This window comes from Marmota monax, unplaced genomic scaffold, assembly GCF_021218885.2.
Source record: "Marmota monax isolate L192 unplaced genomic scaffold, Marmota_monax_Labrador192_F-V1.1 WCK01_AAM20220418_F8-fsc00068, whole genome shotgun sequence".
Taxonomy (NCBI): Eukaryota; Metazoa; Chordata; class Mammalia; order Rodentia; family Sciuridae; genus Marmota; species Marmota monax.
The window spans coordinates 8797282-8819484 of NW_026692352.1; the positions used below are offsets into that span (position 1 = coordinate 8797282).

General features: G+C 43.7%; 1 protein-coding gene across 3 annotated transcripts in view; it reads right to left on the reverse strand.

Annotated features, from left to right (window-relative positions):
* The window catches only part of Tenm4 (teneurin transmembrane protein 4), a 1383002-nt gene that overhangs the window by 99604 nt on the left and 1261195 nt on the right, over positions 1 to 22203 (reverse strand). For 2 of the 3 annotated variants that reach the window (XM_058578572.1, XM_058578574.1), the window contains 2 exons: positions 10586 to 10771; positions 3149 to 3175 (listed from right to left, as the gene is read on the reverse strand). In XM_058578572.1, coding sequence (XP_058434555.1) covers positions 3149 to 3175; positions 10586 to 10771 — 213 coding nt within the window. The remainder of the gene's footprint in view (positions 1 to 3148; positions 3176 to 10585; positions 10772 to 22203) is intronic. The other variant, XM_058578573.1, reaches the window with a different exon arrangement.

Here is a 22203-nt window from a genome sequence, read left to right on the forward strand (position 1 = left end):
CACAGTCAATTTCTTCAAATGGACCAAGTTACACTCGGAGGACCTGCACTGTCCCATTGGTTTCAGAGGGACCTCGGAGTATCTGTGGGTGGAATGAAGTTCCTTCCCTCTCATCCCACACTTGGCTTCTGTGATAATCACGCCCCCATTAGCAAGAATGAGGAAGCCTCCTCCAGGGCAACCTGCTGACTTTCTTAAAGTGATATGCCCATCCTTCCCCTTGGCTGAAACTCATTAATTCTACAAACCTGAAACTCATCAATAATTCAGAGAGGCCGAGTAACATCAACAATCCCCTCTGGAAGGACTCACACCAGGCATGTTTGCTAGAGCCAAAATAATGTAATTTTAAGGTTTAGAGAAGGGCTTTTAGAAAGAAGCACTGCCCTTTAAATGACAAGGGATTGCTTTATCTTCAACATCCTGCTTAGGCCTATGAAGAAGCCCCCTTGCAGCTAGGATCTGGTGTGACTAAAAGACTCTCAGAATCCTTAGAGGTATTTATTTTTCAGTGAAGTGGCAAGGGGGCTATGCAATACACATATCATATATCAGTTGCCCCCTTTCTTTAGGTTTTCCTTCTGGTCCTCTTGTACTTTTTCATCTTGACATGCACTTCTCCATACCAGGTCACCATCTTTTCTTACCTAGATGCTAGCAAATAATCTGCTAATTGGACTTCTTGTCCCTAGAAACACTGGTCCCCCCTCCCCTCCATTTCTTTTACAATAGGGCCAGATTGATCCTTCCAAATCACAAATGGTGTTATCCTGATTTTAAAAAATCTTCAGTGGCTCTCTTATAATCTAGCTTGAATTCCACAATCTGCAAGGCCCCTGCCTAATCTGGTGGGGGTCTCTTTCTCTGGCCCTCACGTCCCCTATCATAACTCTCACCACACTTTGTTGGAATTGTTTTTGTGTTTTTCTGTTGACTTCAGGCACTCTGAGGGTAGGGACCCTTTCTTTAGGGCAGTATTCACTTAAAATTTTCAGGTCCTGATTTTCAGGGAAGTTCTAATTTCATACTATTCAAGACTGAATTTTTAATAAAAACCACATGGTGGAGACTTTTTATAATGGTGGTTACTTTGAAGCTGGACAAACCTCAGTTCAACATATTTGTTCAGTGAGTATTGCTACCAATATTCTCTACCAATGCAACTGGAAAGAGAGAACAAAAATGGGCTTTTCTTCGAACTGCAAAATATGTGCTCTAGACAAGTCCTGACCTTGCGTAGTATAGGTCTCTGAATTCATGTTTAGAATTAGTACCCATTATACCAGAATGTCAGCCAGATGGGGGCTTGGTTCAGACCTAGATTTTGCCAAGAAACATTTGTCTTTTAAAGCAAGTTATGATTCACTGACCTAATCCAACTAAAGGTCTGGTGATGGTATTTTTGGAACTAAGGATTAGAACAGTTGGCTTGAGAGAAGATGCAGGCCACTTCCCTGTAAGGATGCCAGCTTGGAAGGTATAGTTTGAAGGATAAAATGTTAGAAATTGTGGGACATTTTCAGTGACTTATGGTGGTAGGAGGTAGAATGTTGGAAACATGGATTGGGTTGGGGACTCCAAAGCCCCGGCTCAACCACTTCTTGGGGTGTGATTTAGGAGGAGTCATATGACTCCCTCAGTTTCCTTTTTCAATCAAATGGGTATAATCATATCTGTTCTCTTAAAAACATTCACAAACCCCAAGCCTCATAAAAAAAAACAACTTCACATAGTAGGAAAAATTCCATCAAATAATAATTCCATTATTAAATTTTGTCCATCCTGAAGATTTCTCTGATGAAAATAATGTGTCAAATCTGTTTTCAAAATGCTCAGAGGCACTTGTCTTTCCTGCTGGAATGATTTTATTGTCAGTAGAGGGCCAGCACGTGAGTGGTGAGGAGGCTTGCCTCTTATCACCTGATGGGTCCTAGTGGCTCTTGTGCTGTATCTGGCAAAGATGTCCCAGCAAAGCCTGGGTCCATTATCATTCTCCCAAACCCTTTCCACGTAGTTTAAATTAGCTGTTATCTCTTATTAAAAAACAATTCTGCTTTTTCTGTTAATTAAAAGATTAATCTGGCTAATGAAGTCCTCCAAATGAAAGGTGAGAATAAGAATACGATGATAAAATAGCATAATAGCACGTTCACCAAGCATCATTCCTGCCCATGCACCAAGCACTTGACATTCATTGTTTCACAACCCTCATGCTAACCCTGAGAAGACTCAAGTGAAGTGACTCGTCCAGGGTCACCTAGTTTGTCAAGTGTGGGATCTGGGATTCAAATCCCCACACTCAGACTACAAAATACCTGTCCTCGTATGTTTTGTACAGGTGCTAAATTAGGGCTTAATGAGTAAAAGATTAATATGACATGATATGTCTCCTTGGGGACCTCATTCTCCTATCACATACCTGATCATTCTCAGACATAGTCTTAGAGCAGTGAGGCCAATTTGGAAATTTAGGCATCACCAAATTCACATAAATGTTTAAAATGTCATGAATTACTTTGCCTTCAGGGAATATTCTTCAAAGACAAAACTTACCAAAGCCAGGTCTTCTCTGAAAAAGAAAACAAACAACAAACAAATAGACCCCCCACTCCCTGAGGCCAGAGTCTGTTTCCCCTTGTCTCCAGAGCCTGGCCCCTGTACCTAGTACTCGGTAGGTGCTCCTTAGGTGGTTGCTGGATGAATAAACATGACAGCAAGAGCATATGGTCCTCACAGTTTCTTAGCTTGCTCTTGGGTCTATTCCTCTCTCAGGCCACCCAGCTGGTTCCCAGCATCTTAATTCTGATGGACCAGGGGCCATAAGGGATGGGCAGGGTGACATGAGATGAGATGGAATAGGTGAAGGGTGTATGTATTGGGGGGAAGGACAACAGCACAGTGGTGATGTCACAAACAGATCTGAGCAGCTTAGGCAGAGAATGACACTCCAGGTATATCAATCACCTCACGACCAAACTCCCGTCCCCGCTGGGCAGTGGATTCTGTGACAAAGCTGGGGATGTGGCAGTCTCTAGACATCATCATGCTTATGGGGTGTATATACATTTTTATATACACGTTTCTTCTTTTATGCTCATCACAAACACACACACAAGACAACAGGAAAATAGAGGAAGGAAGACCATACCTTTAACTACCCTATCCAGATAGTGAGCTTGGGAGATAAAAGACAGGACATTTAAGGTAGGACCCAGTAAGTTCAGTACTGCCTGCCACATGACCATGCCAGGTGCTAAGGAGACACAGGGGGAGGACCCCTGCCGTGGAGGGGGGAAAAATAACCCAAAGATAAGATGACAGGGGAGAGGAAGGAGAGCAAGCACATTCTCCAGGAAAGACCAAAGGAACATGGGCTCATTCTGGGATCCAGGCACTTGTCAATGTGATCAAGAAGACACATGAATAAGGAAAACAGGGGAAAGGAGGATGGGAAGCTGCAAAAGTGGCCACACTCCTGCTCCGTCAGGTTCATCCAAGTTTATGGAAAACTAGAACTTGCCCTTGTCTACCCAGAGCAGCATACAACCTCCCCCAAGGGGAAATAGCGATACTAAGAACAAGCTGTCCAGGCAGAGGTGTTCCCAAGAAGCTGGGATTTAGAAATATGCAAAATTTGAATCATTTCTGAAATGTACTAGGAAGAGTGGGTTAAGTCTTTGGTCAAATATACCACTAGCTTGTCTGTTTGCCATTCTTGAATTTTTCATGTACACATGTGCCCATATGTACTTGAATGCAGAACGCTTGGTGTTCAAGTAAGATGCATTCCTACTTTGTGCACCTTCCATAGAATGTGAGGTGTGGATCAATGGATGTCATGGTGGAACACCAGAAAAAGAAAACCTGACCACAAGTCAGTGTTTACTAACTCCAAAGATACAGTGCTGCGTGCTTTGTCTTACAGTGGCGGGGCTGTGTCCAAGCCTAGAATTACTTGGCCATTTAAGGTTTTGCCTGTTATGGGGCTGGGTGTCAAACATTGCTTTGATGTGAACTCAATGTGCATATAAGCAAGCCACTGCCTGTGTGTTCAGAGCAGGGCTGTCTCTCCAGTCCCAGCATAAATCATTAATCCATTTTGCCTTGCCCTTTGAGGAGCTTCCCTTTCCCTGTCTTCCTGTGCCTCCTTTTCATGTGTTTCCACAAATGCCAGGCAGATGGCACTCTCCCCTTTAAAGCCCCTTGATACCTTCAGCCAGGCTGCACCCATTCTCAGCTCAATTTCACACAGGAATAAAAAATCCCAAAGATAGGGCTGGACTGCAGTGGCGTGACCTAATCTGGAAGCCCTAGTATTCTATATACTGTAAAAATGTTATTACTCTTTTCATAAAAAAATTAAGTTCTATTTTTCAGTCCTCTGGCTAGACAAGAGATGGTTGCTGTTTATCAAGATATATTGGTCTCAAAAGATTGGTGGACAAAGAGATACGTTCTTTGTTCAGGTGTCCATGAGCTGTTGTTTCAAGATGTGTTCCTGGAGGTGCATGGCCAAGTGGAAAATTGAGAATTGGAAATGAACAGGGCCTGCATGCATCCCTTTATTCTTAGAGATGCCATGGAGTCCATGAGAGCAGGATATCAGGAGGGAATGTGAAGGAGCGTGGCTTATCAAGCAGGAGTGGATAGACGAAGCTGTGGAATGCCAAGCAGAAAGGACCCTCATGAGAAAATGAAATACAGGACTGCCCGCATGAAACACAGCCTAGGGAGCATCTCTGGCTAAGGGGAAGACTTAAGACTTCCTTGATGCTTGGTTCATCTGTCACTTTAGTTTTAGTTGCGCTTACTCATCACATTTTGCAAAGTAGTTTAAAATTTCTTAGACATCATTTCCCAGGATGTCACGGAGCTTTGCCTTCAAAGAGCAAGAACACTGGGGATTCAGGTGGTTTTCTCAGTTTTCATCTGCAGAGTTTCTGGAAGGTCCTAATCATAAGTACTTAAGAGAACTCTGAACCCAGAGTTTCTGGAAGGTCCTAATCATAAGTACTTAAAAGAACTCTGAATCCAGTTACAGAAGGGGTGAAGAGAGCCTAGGGTTCCCTCCCAGGGATGGCAAGCTTGGAGGAGACGCCATCACTGGGATCCAAAGGACAACACCACTGTGTGTCACCCACTTTGAGGGAGCTCTCCAGAGAGAAAACACTCCTGATTGTCTCAAAAATTAATGGTGGTAACATGGCTCTGGTGGTCAGTGAAGGTTCTATCCACTCTATAGAATATTCTCCCAAAACCCATGGGCTGACTTCAGAGAGTGCTCTTTCTTCAAATGCCATTTAATTTTCAAAAATTATATAGTAATAAAACTCTCCTTTGAGTGTAAATCTTTTTTTAATTCTTTAAAAAGTGCTTGCTAATTTCTCCAGACTGTAGGTAGGAACAGAAGCCAATGGAAGTGACAGGCAGGCTCAGGTAACAATCAACATTATAGCTTTTCAGGAGATAAGCAGGAACACTCAAAACTTCAAACCCTGACTCCACAAATCAAAAGGGATTCCTCTGCCACAAAGAGACTTCAAGCCACTCTGTGAATCCAAAAGCTGATAACAGCTAGTCAACACCAAGACCAAGAGATTTCTGGGAATGGAACAGACTTTTCTTATCTCTGGCTACTGAAAATGGAAGTGACAACTGGGTCTTTGAAGTCCAATGTCATTTATTTATAAGACATATGCAGAAGTCCATGCTGTCGCTGTGATTGCTTGAAAATCCGAACACGTATGCTCTTGAGTACAATCCTTTTAAAATTCATAATTTTAAAGTACCTACCAGCTTTTAGAAAAAATGATGCAAAGTCTGGGAGGTGAATTCAAGACTTCACAAAATCCTCTGCATCTTTCTCTTAGGACTTCAGGATGAAGATGATGGCTGTAGAGTCATTTTTCTCATGGGTCATACTTATTTTTTTGTCATTGCAGGCATGTTTTGTAGGTTCCTACCATCTTCTTCTCTCTAGGCAAGAAACTGGAGACAGTGGGGACACACAACTTATGTATTATAAAGACTGAACCTCTGGCATGAGGTTGATCTGGGAGGCCTAGGTCACTGGCATCTCTAAGACAACCCACACGACTCTTCTGTACCAACAGAGGTTTCCAAGACTTTCTTTCAGGACAATTCCAAGAAGCTTCAGGGCTCTTGTCAAAGGTTGTGGAGAACATGAAAGTGGCTGTTCCATTCTTACGATCCAGGAGCCTCTGGTCAACTCTAATAGTTGCATCACTTGTCCGTGTCAGGCCAGATGAAACAGAGATCAACACAGCAGGTGGTGCATACAGGTTACAATCATCTGATCTTCTTTCAGGTGATGACAGGCCACCCAGGAGATGTTCTTGTTAAGATCTTAGACACATTCATGCTCTTCTTTCTTTGGATAAAGGACTGGTGAAAAAGTGGTGAATGGTGCCACCCTGAGAGGAACCCAAAGAGCCCAGTAGCTTTCCTTGATTCCCAGCCCTACCATGTGGATGCTGAGCTCTCCAGAACCATTGGCAATCACACTTTCCCTCTGAGAGTAGCACGTTCCTTTTCTCTTCTTGTCAGCATCTGTCCTGTAGGATCACAGGTACTGCTGCAAGGAGATGCTTCTGAGGAAGGATAAGCACAGGGCTATCACACAGGCTAAATCCCTGGGAACAACTTGTGAGCTCTTGGTTAAGGATTGTCTGATTACAAAAAAGAAGCCTGAAAGCTACCACTCCAAAGTGGATGAGTGCTGCCAAAGATTCTGTGGCCTTCTCTATAATTTCCCTTCAAGGTGAAGTCTGGTTGTGCTCACTCAAGTAATTGCATCATCAGAGTTTTATTTTGATCTTTACTCCCAGAGGAGGCTTATGTTTAAGAATTAGGTTTTATGTGATTTGGATAGCTCTCCTGAAGCTGAGGAAATAATTCTGGATATCTGGCATCTTGAACAATCACAGCTTTGGGGTCAAGGTTGGAATTCTATAAATGTAATCAGAAGCTGGCACTTCCCACACGTGTTTTGAGACTTCATAGATGAGGGGCACGGAGGTGAGTAAAGTAATCATCACAGGATTGATCCAAAATGTTAGCAGTGTCTTCAAAGAAATAGGAAAAATTAAACACCTTCTTAAATTTAACCATGAGTGTCAGGTTTTGCTAAGGAAATCAGAGGTCAAGCCCCAGACATAAGGGACCAATAAAATTTCTGGAAAAGACATCCAAAAACATGTTTTTGATGACTCTGTGTTGACCATATACTTGACAGATAGACCCGAATCAATCCTTCTTACCTTAACTTCTCTACTTGGAAAACTGGGTCCCATGTGTACCAGTGGGTTACTAGTGTCAAGTAAGCAAGAGCAAAAACAAAGGATGGCTTAGAATGGCTTTTTCTTCATGGGATATTTTTAGGAGCAGGTGAATGGGTTCAGACTGATGGGTGTGCAGTTCTGTGGGTGGTGGAGAGGGCTGGCATTCCTCACCCCTGGACATGCCTGTGGCCACCCCATTCTGTGATGCACCTGCACTGGGAGAGAAACTGAGCCCTAAGCCACCATGTGGTTTTCCCACAGTGCTTTCACCAAAGACCTTTCTTCCATATGCAAATAGACAGTAATTCCTAACACAAGGCATTAGGTTTCAGTGTGAACTTTCTTGCTGTTTGAAAAAGCAACAACAACAACAAAAAACAAACCCCACCTAAAATCTGTCATTAAAGATGATGTCACTATCAAGTTCTCTCTTATTATGAAAATCAACCTCTTCTGAGAAAAATCAAGCAGATATTTAATTCCTACTGTAATAATCTGCTCTGGGAAATGTCATTGGGGTAAAAAGCTTCTCAGGCTGGGGATTGGTCATAGGGAGCCCAGCTTCATCTTTTTCTTTTGAGTTCTTCATTCCTGCTGTAAGGTAATCGGGTCATTCTTCCTGTTCATGGAGGGCAGCAGTGCGTAAAGAGACCCTCCACTCTTCTTCTTCCATTGCATGGAGGACTCTGAGCCAATGTCCTAGTTCTCTGATATATGGGTAAAAACTATGACTATATTGCAGCATTGGAACTTGCTGCATGATAATGACCCATTGCATAATAATGAAATCTGATAACGAGAAAACATTTAACACTTTAAAATTCTAACTTTTCACATCAGCAGATTTTTTTCTTTTCTTAAATCACCCTTGCATGAGTGAATTTTCTTGGAAACATAAGAAAATAGTCCTCGTTACCATCAAAGATTAAAAGAGCGTTCTTCTCATTTCTATCTCAACAGGAAAAGGAAGGCACCCACTACTGTTTCTCTGAATTTCCCCCCATCCCTTATATCTTGCAAGGTCACTGAAGTGTTCCTCCAGCACCAGGGTGTTGGGTTTCCCATGGGGATGCAGGTGGCCACGGCACAGACCCACAGAGAGAAGGCTGCCATGCAGGAAAATCAGACAAGGACAAAGAAAATGCCCACCACACAATGAAGGGTAATAGAATTCTGAGCCAAAGTCCTTTCATCTGCGCCACTGTGACTAGTCCATTACTTCTCCAATGTCCTATGACATTTTTCTGGTATTTAGGACTGTCAACCTTCCTCTTCTATCATGCACATTTACCTTGATGTATTTCTTATCTGGAGGGGAAAAAAACATCTGCAACTCTGAGGAGGAATCTGTTCTTAAAGAGTGACAACAGGGTGAGCAAGGGAGGTAGAGAGGACAGTTTGACTTCTTGGCATCAAAATAAATGGGACCTTCTTAAAGCCAGGCTGATGAATATCCACAAGCCATTTGATGTAGCACAGCCTGCCCATGAGGCCTGCCATGAATCATCTGTGACTGGACTAAGGGAGAATTTCCCTCAGTCCCTAGTTATTGGACTGAGCTGAGATGTTTTATCTTATAAAAGTCTAACATTTATAAACTTTTTGGAGATTGGAAAGGCAAGCGGAGGATTCTGTAAGCAAGTGATAGAAAACAGAATACGCTATCCTTGGGCTCTGATTTCTTTTTGAACAGAATGGGCCATCTTCTGGGCTGTGAGACTGAAATGTCAGACTGACCTCTGTCATGCAGAAAGGCAGAAGAGAGTGGGAAGCGGAGTTTAAAGAAGAGGGCCCCGGGTGTGTGGGGGGGACTAGGGCCATATCTCATTAAGGGGTTTCCAGGACATTAACACAAAAAGCCATCAAGGAGTGGACAGTGAGATGACATGCTATCTTTGGCTGTGGAAGAGCAGGAAGACTGCTGCCACTGTGGAGGAGTGAGGGCTGGGGCAGATTAGGTGAGGGATTCCAGTGCACTGAAATAAGAAGGAGGCACAGCCTTGGGAAGGACATGCGCTGGATGCTATCATGGAAAACCTGGCCTTTGTGGTGCAAGAATTTCAAACAGCTGCTGAGGAGGAAATCAAGCTGCAAATTCCTGATCTACCTCTTTAAAAGATACATGACCTTTAGACTCAGGTCCTGAAACAGAGGAAATAATCCATACTTCTTCACTTTGTAAGGAGTATAAAGTAATACAGTTAAAATCTTTAGCACAATGCTAGACACAGTGTACATATTTGAAAATTAGAAGCCATTATTATTAAATTAATAAGTATAAGGTGTTCCATAGCTATTTATTAACTCAGTGATTTCATCGGGGCAAGGACCAAGGGTATGAAGCAATGGCAAAACAAAACAAAACAGAAAACCCTAAAAGAGAAGAGTTAGCTCCTTTTGCTTAAAATTCTTTGTCCCTTGAAAGCTTAAGAGTTTCTCTGAGACCCAAGAGGTCTCCTCCAAGCTGGAGAAGCACCTGGAATCCTGCTTTCTCAAGCCACGTGCTCACCATCTGATTACAGACCCTTCCTTTTGAAAAAAATGGAAGGGGAAGAAGTTAAAACACACACAAACCAGTTGATTCAATAAAGAGCTTTTGGTGAGTGTTCATTCCAGGATAATAAACCAAGCAAAACGTCTGGCTGTGTTTAAAATCAACAAAACCAGCAGGAAAGGCAGAGAGAGGAAAGGCAACGGGGAGATGAGCTTGTTTTTTAAGCTGCTAACAGTGCTGCTGCAGTGGGGGCGGGTGCTGAGGAGACCCCAAGAGAGGAGAAAGGAGACAGATGCAGACAGGATGGATGCTGAGGGCAGCAGAGGGGAAATGCAGATGTGGCCGGGGTCCTGTGGAGAGCTTCCCCAGGGTTCCAGGCCTGTTGGGGAGCCTCCGAGGCCAGTGAGAGTGGAGACTCAGAGACAGTGAAGCTGATATCCATGGCTATGTGTATGGACTGCTCCACTGCGTGCAGGCTTGTGCGAAGCTCTTTACCTGCATCTTCTCCCCATCCCACAGGTGAGGAAACTGAGCCTTTCACCTGGAAATGGCTAAACAGCAAGGTGTGCTAACCAGCTAAGTGGGACCTGGGAAATATAAACTGGGAAGACTAAGGTTGAAAACACCACATTGTGAATTTAAATCCAATTGACATCTAGGAAAAGCCAGTCATAATGTCATCAGATGAAAGGACTTTTGACCCCTTCCCACATGCAATGGGGACCCAGGCTAGTGACCCCACAGACAAAGGTGTCCTGCAGACCCAGACCAGGTATCCTGGGCGCCGTACCGATGGTGCAGTGCTCGCCGTTCCACCCAGGACTGCACTCGCACTTGCCGTCGCGGCAGGTCCCATGCTCGGCACAGCGCGGGTGGCAGGCTCGCTGGTCACACGCTGCCCCCATCCAGCCATCCTCGCAGCGACAGGTGCCCCCCACGCAGACGCCATGGCCACCACAGTCGGCAGCACAGATCTCTGTAGGCAGAAGGCGGGAGGAGGAGAGAAAGAAACAACTACTGAGCAAGTCACTGCTGGGGACAGGATCACACTTGGTTACCTACTAGGCTTCTGGGAGTGATCAGGATTCCAGAGGCTTGGGAGACTAATCTCCGTGGACAATGGCCTCAGGACCACAACAATGCCCTGGGCCGAAGCCTGCCCTGCGGTGTTTCCCCACCAGGACAGGAGGGACAGAGGGCTCTGCTCTATTTGCTTTTCCTGCTGCCAGCCAGTCTCCGCCTTTGTGCTTGCCACTTCCAAGGGGGACTGGCCTTGTGAACAGATGTGAGAAAAAGTCAAATTTAATTAAAAACTGGTTATGTGTGAAAACAAAGTGAGGAGGAGGCCCGGTCACCAAGTAAAGAGCTTGTGGGTCTGGCTGGGGCATGTGAAGAGTTCTGGGGCCTGAGTTTCACAGCAGCTCTGACTCTAACTGAAGTGGGGGTGAGGGGAGGCTGGATCCTCCACTCCATGGGCATACTCTGGGTTGTTGTCCAAAACCTGCAGTTTATTCTCTGTCCTTGGCTTGCTGCTTCCTCCCCCTAACTCCAAGCTCCATCTAAATGGGCTTTTAGACCCAAAGCAAACAGCTGGCGGGGTGGGGGGAGCACTTCAGGGCCAGAGTGGAGCTGCCTGTTCCTTCACAAAGGCCTGTCTGTGCAGTGGGGCAGAGCACACAGGGCCTGATTCACAAGCCCCTCGGGCTTCTGGCCAGCAACTACTTCATGCTTCTTGCAGGCAGAGGTCGTGAAGGCTTCCAAAACATAAGTGCTCTTTAGGAAATAGGCTGAGCAACTGTGTCCATGGATGCGCTCTGCCAGGGCTCTGATGGAGACCCGGATGCTTCGTGGCCCAATAGTCTTCACATTCATGTGAGAATCCTGACACTTTAAATTCCTTTTAAACAAGTGAACTGGCATCTGTGTTAAGTTGCCTTTGCCCATTACTCCCTTCCAAGTGACACTGCTGGTGTAGAAACTGCTAATGTTTTAGTTGCTTTTGAAAAAGGAAAGAAAACAAAATTAGATCTCAGAGGCTCAGACCTTCATTATTAACCTGAAGACAATGGATAAAATGTTTGCAAAATTAAAAATAAATGCAGTTAGAGTTGCTCTTTATGGTGTGTCCTTATGCAAGCAAAATGGAGGTACTTCCTACACATCTGATTTCTCATCTGCCCAGAAAAGAGGGAGGCTGCTGGAGGAGGGACAGAGACAGCTCTGAATTGGAGCCAAAGAACTGGATTCTATGCCAGGCTCAGGAGCTTCTGAGCTGTGTGACTATGTGCAGGTCCTTTGACTTCACTGAGCCACAACTTCTGGCCCAGGGGAACAAGTGCTATGTGATACTGTGGTCAGCCCCCTGATGACCAAGCCAACCTGCAGTGAGCACTAAGTGAGGTGCACAATACAAAAGATCACAGTAATGGTTGATTAACTCAAGAAAGGTTTCCTGAAGACTGGGAGTCCAAAGAGGTTTGTGAAATCCATGCCTGCTCAGCCACTAATCTGCTGAGAAGGTCACTTCTGTTTGGGTATCAGTTTCCTCATCTATTTCAGGGGGTAACCTGCCTGATGGTTTTTAAGATTCCAGGCTTTAAGTTTGTGGGAGTCTATGATACAATTACTCACTGTGTTACATAATATAATTCTACCCCCAAGGCTTGGCTCACCTGTCACAGGTGACAAGAAGTCACCTGGGAGTCAACCTGTGATTATTCTCTTGCTCCTTCTCATCCCATATTACACATTAGAGTGATTCTTTGTTTTTGTGTCTGTCTCATTGTCAGACCAGGAACAACCTTGGACTAGGTTCTCCTTCCTCGGATCACCTTTATCCCTGGTACTGAGCACAAGTCCTGGCACAGAATAGAGCCCTAATTAAGTTTTATTGCCCAGAGAGACAGGCACATGAGGATGAAAAATAATTTGTATACACACTGCTCAACCTGGCTGAAAGTCCAGCCAGTGCTACCTTTCCCAAATGACCTGTCCACCAGAAAATGTACCATGCCAGGATGGGGCTGTGGAGCCAAGTATTACTACTCCCGGCAGCCCATCTAGGACGTTGTTCAAGCTCCTTTCAGACAATGTTTTAGGCAACACTTCTCAGCCTCTTGGCTGAGATCAAGTGTAGACAACATCGTAGCCTTTCCTAGAGATAAATAATGACAATCTCCAGTCCTCAGGCCTCCCTAGATCCCATCCCTGAAACTCCCACCTTTTCTGCATACCACTGAAGGACAATGACCCCCTGATGACTCTGGAGGCTGGGTCTAGGTTCAGGGCTGGAGCTTTCCCAAGAGCCCCGGGGAGAAGATCAACTTGGGCTTTGCTTGGGTTTACTCAGCACTTTTCCCAATGGTAGTTTATGGTGTGAAAGTAAACACCAAACAGTACTTCTATTCACCAAGCCAGGAGAGGGACAGGCTGCTGGCGCCAAAGTGGACATGTTTTTAGGCAGCAGGGTATATGGAGTTGATGGGGACCAAGAACAGAAGAGGTAGGCCTTGCCCTGGACTTACCTGTGGGATATCAGGTCTTACCTAACAGGCATAGCTGCCCCGTGAGCCTCAATATCCATGGGGGATTAATTTCAGGACCCCCTTGAATACCCAATCCATGGATTCTCAAGTCCGTTTTATAAAATGGCAAAGTATGTGTATTTAACCTTTATTATCCTCCTGTATATTTAAGTCATCTCTAGATTATTTATCATGCCAAATACGATATAAGTGCTATGTAAATAGTTGTCAGATTATATTACTTAGGGAATAATAATGAGAAAAATCAGTTCAGTACAGATGAAAAAATTTTTTTGGAATATTTTCAACCTATAGTTGGTTGAATGGATACAGAACCTGTGGATATGGAGGGAAGACCTTACAACATTCCTTTGGTAATTAATCTAGAGGTAGTGTGGACAAAGGAGAGTAAGACTTGCAATCAGATATAATTCCAAATCTCAGTTTAGCCAGCTACCTGACCTCCTACTCTATGGTTCTTAGCCTCATTTGATTCCTCCATAAAATGGGGAGGGACGATGACAGCACCCATTTCAGAGGGCACCTGGTACCTGATATATAATAGGTCTCAATAAATTCATACTGACTTATTTATCCTTCTAATAATCTTCCACACATGTCTACTATGTGCCAGAGCCTGTACCTTGGGCTCGAATACAGAGGTCAGTAGATACAATCTGTCTCCCAGGAGGTCTTTGTCCAAATAAACCACAAACTGATATTGGCATTCCAAAGATTATCCAAATAATCTGTAGCCATCCCAATAACCTATAGCCATTATCTCTACCATTTGGCATATATGCAATGGATTAAAACCACAGATCTGGAGTCTACCCATGTCTTTGCCACTGATTGGCTGAATAATCTGTTAAGTTGCATGTTATGCAATCCATCAAACCTTCAACTTCTATTTCTATAAAATGGGGACAATAATTCCCACTTCATAGATTTTACAGACTTGGTGTTGGATCAAATGAGGTAATGTGTGGGAAGGCCATTTTTGGCTTAGTTAACACTTAGATCACGTTTTACAGTTTAAGAAGCATATTTCACATACAATTTCTCACTTAAATATCATGAGGATGTTATGAGAACATTTGGCTGCTATCCTTCTTAGAGGTGAGGATACCAAGACCCAGATGGGAGAAGGACATTCTACAAGGTCATGTGGGTGTCTGAGCGTTCTCCTTGTTTTGACCATCCTCAAGCAACACAGAATTGCAAGACAGGCATTCTACAAATAAGAAAACAGCCTCAGAATAAGGAAAAAAAAAAAAACAACTATATCCTATATCCTCCAGGGAGGCTTTTCTTTAGGGGAAACTCCTGGTTTATTCCAGCAGATTCCTCCCACTTCTGGCCTCGCTGCCTCTTTTTTTGTTACATCCAGTTAGACCCTGGATATATATGCGATGAAATGGGATCCTCCACACGGAGTTTCCCAGACACTTGATCTCATTCTTTGCGTCTGGAGACTGTGGGTCTGATCATCCAAACATTCCATTTCCTTGCTAGTTGACACTAGACATGCTTTCCTGGCCCGAAGCTAAAGCTGCTTGGTGGCTGGGCACCCTCCAACAGCCCTTTACAAGCTGGGTTGTGAGCTCTTACACATTTTAATGGAAGGGGCCTGAACCGGCGACCTTGATGTTTATGGGGTGCTAACTGATGGTAACACAGCCTGGGAGCGCTCGGGTTCTCCTTTGCAGAGGGGCCAGTTTGAGTGGAAGAGACCCACTGACACATGATGGGAGCAGAAACCTATGCTGCTACTTTATCATCTGTCCTCAGGTTTAGTCCCTATTTGTTATTTCTTCTCCCAAATACTTTGATTTATTATTTTTGTTCCTGAAATAAAGGAATAGCTCTATTTTTGCCTTCTCAGATTCTGCTTTGACATTAAAGCAGATGTAACTTCACAGAGTAGTTGGTGAGATCCAAACAGGATGATGTTACAGAATGTGCTTTGACAGCTCATATGCCTTTTACATCATAGAAATGGGCCTTGGTGAAATTTGGGTTGCAGTTCCTAAGTCTCATGTTTCCTTCTTTGTAAACTGAGACGACATGGCTCACTCTAGAGGGTTGTTGCAGGACTTGCTTGGCACTGAGGATACAAGTGGGGACGACCTTAAGGAGTTTAGGTCTGACATGACAGATGAACATGACCTAAATCTACCGAACTACATGAGCGAGTGTGAGCCAAAGTGAAGAGTCTAGCCTAGTACCTGGTGTGTGATCAGAATATAATAAATTTCACAGACACGTTTTTATAAAAAATGGAAATGAGAAGCAGTGATAAGTAGGCTAGATTGAAGGCTGAAGATCAGATGCGAATTCTGACTTTGGAAACACATCCAATACAAGAACATTTGATAATTGCCGGCTGACTTTCATATGATCAAAATCCAAGCTTTCTGATTGAATGCTGAAGGTCTGGGGCCTGGCAGGTATCTGTGGAGGTAGTAGGGAGTATACAGGCTGTAGGGTAGACTGACTCCCTAGTTTCCCTGCTATGGGGTTCTTGGGAAAATTACTTAATCTCTCTGAGCTATAATTCTTCACTCCTTAAATTGAGAGAGTAATAATTATCTCCCTCCTATAGGGTGGATGTGATAATTAAAGGAAGAGGTATGTGTAAGAAGCTTTATGTAAACTATATTGCATATATGACTGGTTGATGAAGCCTAAGACATACTGTATCAGCAGAGCTCCATGCTCTCTAACAAAGGATCAGCTTCCGGATGAGCCAAATATTTGCTTTTCTAATAGTAACCTCAATATTTGGGTATGAAGCTCTTGTTCTGGTCACCTGGCTGGCACCATTAGTCAAGACTATTAAAAGCTAGGTAGAAGCCATTTGTATTTGTAGGATGATATTTTTCTTGAAATCAGGTGATAATCTCCAACTGTCCTAAATTTCTCATTCCTTGCCTGAACTATAACAGCGTCTTGGAGATGAGCCAATTAGACTCAAGATCACATTAGCTCTTTTCTTTTTCCTTCCTTCTTTCTTTTTTTTTTTTTGGGGGGGGGTGGGAGGAGGTAGGAGTGGGGGGATACCAGGGATTGAACCAGGGCACTTAACCACTGAGCCACATCCCCAGCCTTATTGTATTTTATTTAGAGAAAGGATCTCACTGAGTTGCTCAGGGCCTTACTAAGTTTCTGAGGCTGGCTTTGAACTCATGATCCCCCTGTCTCATTCTCCTTAGATGATGGGATTATAGGTGCATGCCACCATGCCTGACACATTAACTCTTCTCTTGTAGGAAGTCAAACCCAAGCACTTTCCCTTGCCCAGGCAATCTCTTTCTCATTTCACTTGTGTATCTTTTTTCTAGACTAGAATCCCATCTGACAGCAGAGTCTAGCTTTTATCCATCTTGGTTTCCTGAGCACTAGCACCAGGCATGGCACAGCATGGCTTTCTACAGACATTTGTTGAAAGAATAAATAATTGGGAAAAAAGTTCCATGAAAGAAGTGTATGATGGTTGGCTTGACTCACTGTCATAGTGCACACAAGTTATTTTGTCAAATATATTCATATAAAGGCTCAGACTTCTTTGCACTTAACCTTCTTAGACACTCATCTTCAATCTGAGTTGTGATTGTAAAAGGTCTTAGTCCTTATCCTCAGAAACATTTTCCTTTGTGCCAATGCCCAAACTGCACCTGTTGTCTTTCCTTGAGGGAGGTGAACATATGAGGAAGAGGTGAAGAGGGCAAAGAAAAGATCTAAGGTTTGGCTATTGGTAATTATGCCCCAAAGTGTATACGTAAGGGAGAAGCTGCCCCGGGCTTCTCTTATTAAACTCTAATCCACATACAAGCCCAGATGAAGCCTGGGACCTATCATGGCTATGTTTTAATTTGTCTGGACTTATTTTACAATCCTGTTCATTAAATAGCTGGTAGGGGAAGCTGTGTCTTTCCCCTAAAGGGAGAGACTTACACATAATTTTCCCATATATTTTTTTCTACTTGGAAAGATGCTCAAAAATTGCCACAAATAGGGAGTGGTAGGGACCCCACCCATGGTTCTGCACACTTTCTGCTGAACAAGGAATGTATGCAGATGAAGATGTTTTTAAAATTCTGGGGATGTGGGAACAGAGTCTGGGCCCCATGTGACCTCTTGGGAAGTCTGTTTGTAAGTCAAATTTGATAAGTCAAATATTTCTATTTTGCTTAGGAACTGAGATTTGGAGAGTGACCTTAAGAAATTTTAATAGCGAGTTTGACAATTTAAGATGAATTCTGCTTGGATTTTCTGTTTTATCACTAGTTCATCTGAGTTACTGCCCACTTGAGGGATTTTTCTAAAATCCTGGTAGTCTTAAAATTCAAGTCAATCTACCTAGCACTTAAGGCAAAAATAAGAAAGCAATGAAATTTCCACAATGTCGCAGAACTGTTGTTGATGGCACAGAAATGTTACCTCATTACTGTTTCATAGCAGTCCTGTAAGGCTACTTACACTCCTGTACTGGAGTCAAGGAGACTGCTTGGAGAAATGCTCAAAGGTACTTAGCTAGAATAAAAGGTGATTATACTAATACAGATTTTTGGTTTGTGAATTGTGGGATCAGGCTGAGGTAAAACCTGATGTAATCTGACAGTGGTTCCCTGACTGTTAATTCTATATTAGATCATTGCCACAGTTAGACTACATAATTTCTAAAATCAGAGTCTGAGTCTGCTTCCTCACCACAACTGAATTTCTATTGGATTAAGAACTTCTCCTTTTCTTTGTTTCTCTGTTTATCTGTCCATCTGTCTGTCCCTCCACCTAACTGCCTGATCATCTAACTGGTTATCCAGTCACCAGGCCATTTAACTAAACATCCATCCATCCATCCATCCATCCATCCATCCAACATGTGACCTGAGCAAGTTACTTCATCTCTCTGTGCCTCAGCTTTCTTATCTGCAAAATAGTATATAGATATCAAATATTAGGCTCACGTGCAGGTTAAATAAATATTATGCAATGTGTCTAGTGTCACATACATCTTTAACAGAGTAAACATCTATTATATGGCAACTATTTCATGTTTATATGCTGGAAAGAGCCAGGGAAGGGAGGGTTTGAAGATATGGGGAAAGCAAGGGATGATGTTCCACTGAGATGCCTCTTAAAAAGTTGGCAAACACTGGACCCAAAGCATAATTGGCAAGACAGGCTTACAGGGCAGTTCATCCCCTGGGGAAGGGAACACAGGCAGAGAGACATGTGGGCATGGGCTGTGTAGGGAACCATCCATGATAACAGGAAAGTATTTGACTAATGCTCTCAATGTTCTCAGTGAGGTAGGAGGAAGGAATATCTGTGAGCAGTGGCCTGGTGAATAGCTGTAGACACTGAAATAGCCCATTTGGGGATCAAGAGTGAGGGCTCTTGAAGTATGAGAAGAACTGCATTTGGGAGGGCCCAGGAAAGGTTACAGATCCTGAGCATGATGGGATGTGGCTTAGCCAAGATTAGAAGCCTAACCGTAAGATCAGAGATGGGTCAGGAGATCTCTGTTATTTGGTTATAGGACCAAAAGTAAAAAAGATGAGAACTTAGAAGAGTAGGTATTGTGCGTGGAGCAATGTTAGACAGCAAAACTAGGACCCAGAAGAGGAAGTGCCTTGTTCTATGCCACACAGTGACACACATGTCAGTACTTGAGAAAGAACTTGCTAGCTACCTTATAAAAACAGTCCTGTAGGGTACCAACTAGGCAATGGCTACAAGAGACATTTATGTATTTTTGGCCCCTCCTCTGTGCTTCTGCATGTGCAGTTTCCATGGTCTAGGCCCTCCTCTGCTTCATCTTCACATGTTCAAGTCTAAATGTGCTTCCAGTTCTGGCTACAATAACACCTCCTCCCTGAAGCCTTATCTCAGCCACAAGGGGTTCACCTTCACAAAGACTTCTATGCAGATCATTCTTTCTCAGGATTATTAGTCTATCTGTGTTGCCTCCAGGATCCTGCTATCACAAATTATTCTCTGCACTCCCCAGTGAGGCTCACACATGTATCTATGTGGTTCCAAATTCCAGTGATAGGGGGAGGAGTATGCCATGTGATTACTCAATGTTCTGTGACTTTGCACAGAGCAAAGGCCTTGGAGTCAGGCAAGCTGGGTTCAAGAGTCTGATCTGCTACTTCTGCAACGTGAGACAAATGCTGCCCACCTTTGTGCCTCATCTATGTCATCTGTAAAATGGTGACAATAGTACCCCAGGTACCATAATTTTAAAATTGATTTTACAGTGTATTGAGAAACCTGGCACAGTGGTGCACACTTGTAATACCAACTCCTTGGAAGGCTGAGGCAGAATCACAAATTTGAGACCAGCCTGGGCAACTTAGCAAGACTGTCTCAGAATAAACAAAATATAAAAAGGGCTGGGGTATAGCTGAGTGGTAGAACATTTGCCTAACATGCATGAGACCTTTGGTTCAACCCCCAGCACTATCACAGAGGTAGTCAGCAGTAGAAGTAGAGGCCCTGATGGCTGGCTGGCTCCAGTTGCTCCTCTGTGACTCTCAAGGTCACAGATAAATGCTGTGTTACTAATACGGGGCTGTGTTACTTCCAAGGTCTGAGTTATTATGTATATATCTCTATATATCTACATATCTGTCTATTGAGAGTGTGTGCACCTACTATGTGTCAGATATCCCTAGATGCAGGCTGGGAATGCAGAGATGATATGAAATTACTCCTAGCCACAAGGAACTCAAGTCTTCCCATGCATGTAAATGAGCACAAAGCTGGTCACCACACCAGTGAGCAGTAGGCTGATTGTATGTTAATTTTCTCTCCTAAAGAAGTTTATATTTTGAACAGGCCAGAATTCTCTCGAGTAGGACACCCCCTGATCCTTCCTTCACTAACTTAGGCCAATAGTTTTTTAGTTCCAGTGCAGGTTTTAGAAAGACAAGGAAGAAGGTGCAGAAAAACAGCCTGAGTCTGACTTCCTTACTGTAATTAGTGTCCTCTAGACATTGAGGCCAAACCCAAGCCACTCTCTTGTGCTTTTCAACTTCCCCTCCTATCACCCGAGAGCCAGCGCTGCTCCAAGTCATGGCTCTGTTCTGCAGATGGAGATGGCACAAAGCTAATGAGCCTTGGGAAGCACATGGCCTTTCACCTCATTCAAGGAGCTTAGAGAGCTTTCAAACCAGGCAGAAAAGTGAATTCCAGTGCGTTGGTGCAGAGCAGGTCTCCACACCTATTCCTCCAGGACTAGAATTTTAAGCCTTTACAAAGTACCTATCTCAAGAAGCAGTAAACCTGTTATTCATCTTAATTGGAGGGTATCAGGCTTCCTGATTAGAGGACTTCAAACCAACTGGGAGGAGACCTCCAAACAGGGTCTGACTCTGCAGGATAACAAGCCAGGAAAGGCCTGGTGAGCAAAGGAGCCAAAGAACATGACTGGGATGTGCATCCTTGGCCACAGGTGGAACCCAACTCACTTAAAGGGTCCAAATGGGTGAAATGAAGGTAGACAATGTCCTCTTCCAAAAGATCTCTGACCTGATATCCTTTGGTAAAAGGCCCATTTCTCCACCCAGCTATGAGCTCATCTATCTAACTCTTTCCTGGACACTTGCACCAGGATGTCTCCAGGCATCTAAACTGCATGCTGATGTTAGAGTAAACTTTCTAAGACCAAACTGCCAAGTTGGACCTCCACTGACAGATAAACCTAAACTCTTTTATGTCATTCAGGCTCCGATACCTGTTAGCTTTCCTTACCTCTTCCCCCCGCACAACTGCCATAGATATGCTAAGATAAGCCACACTGCACTAATAAAAATTCCCAGGAGATGCCCTTGATCTGTCTCAGCTCTGTACATGTTGCAAGTCTTTGCTGCAAAGTGCTTGCTTCCTCCCTCTATCTGTGCCTACTCATAGCCAACTTCCAACACCCATCAGAAGTCCCATGTCCTCCAAGAAGCCACCTGGATCACCCCAGTTGAGAGTAACTAGTCTGTTTCCTGAACTCTGGGAGTACTATGAAGCACACCAGGGTCATGACTCCATTTGCATGATTCCTGGCAGTGTTACTTCATGAAGTGGTACCTGGTACACCTGATACCCTAATTCACTGCCAGGTTCAGTGTGAACCTTGGTAGCAGCCAGTGACAGAGTTGTGCAAGGAATATACTATGAACCCAGAGAAGCCTGGATTTGAACTCTTGATTCCCCAAAGTGTTTTTGGGAAAGTCACCCAAATTCTCTAGACCCTGATTTCTTGGGAACAACACTCCCTGCCATGTCAGAGGCTTATGTATTTGTTGTTTGAATAAATTCTGATGCGTATATATGAAGGAGTTCTGTACAATGCAAAATTTCCTTTCAAGGAACAGTTATTTTTTAAAATTACAAGTTATCATAACAGTAGTTTGATCCAGAAGACAAGTAGAGAGAGAGAGAATATAAGTATCAGCTTGGACATCTAAACAGAGACCTGATTCTGAAGCCCAATTTCAGGAGGACTTATATTTACATACTGAAGAGCTCCAGTTCTGATAGAAAATGTTCCAGGGCTGTCGGGGGAAATTCCACTAAATTAAAAAGCTGCCAGCTCCTGGTTTATCAACCTTTAACTCTGGCAGTACTTAGCAGTATGCCTGTCTGGGCCCAATTTTCCAGTGTTTGATTAAATGCTAGGAACTGACCATCTCATTGTGTTTAAACGTCTACGCTACTTTTCAGACAACTGGAGAGCTCTTCCTGCCTCCCTCCAGCACTCCCCTTCCCTCACATGGCAGCGTTAATGTCTCAGATATTTATTATTCTGAACTTTGGTTTTTAGGCTGTCACTTGCTGCTGGGAAGGGGCACAGGAAATGTCAAGTCTCACTGGATATTAT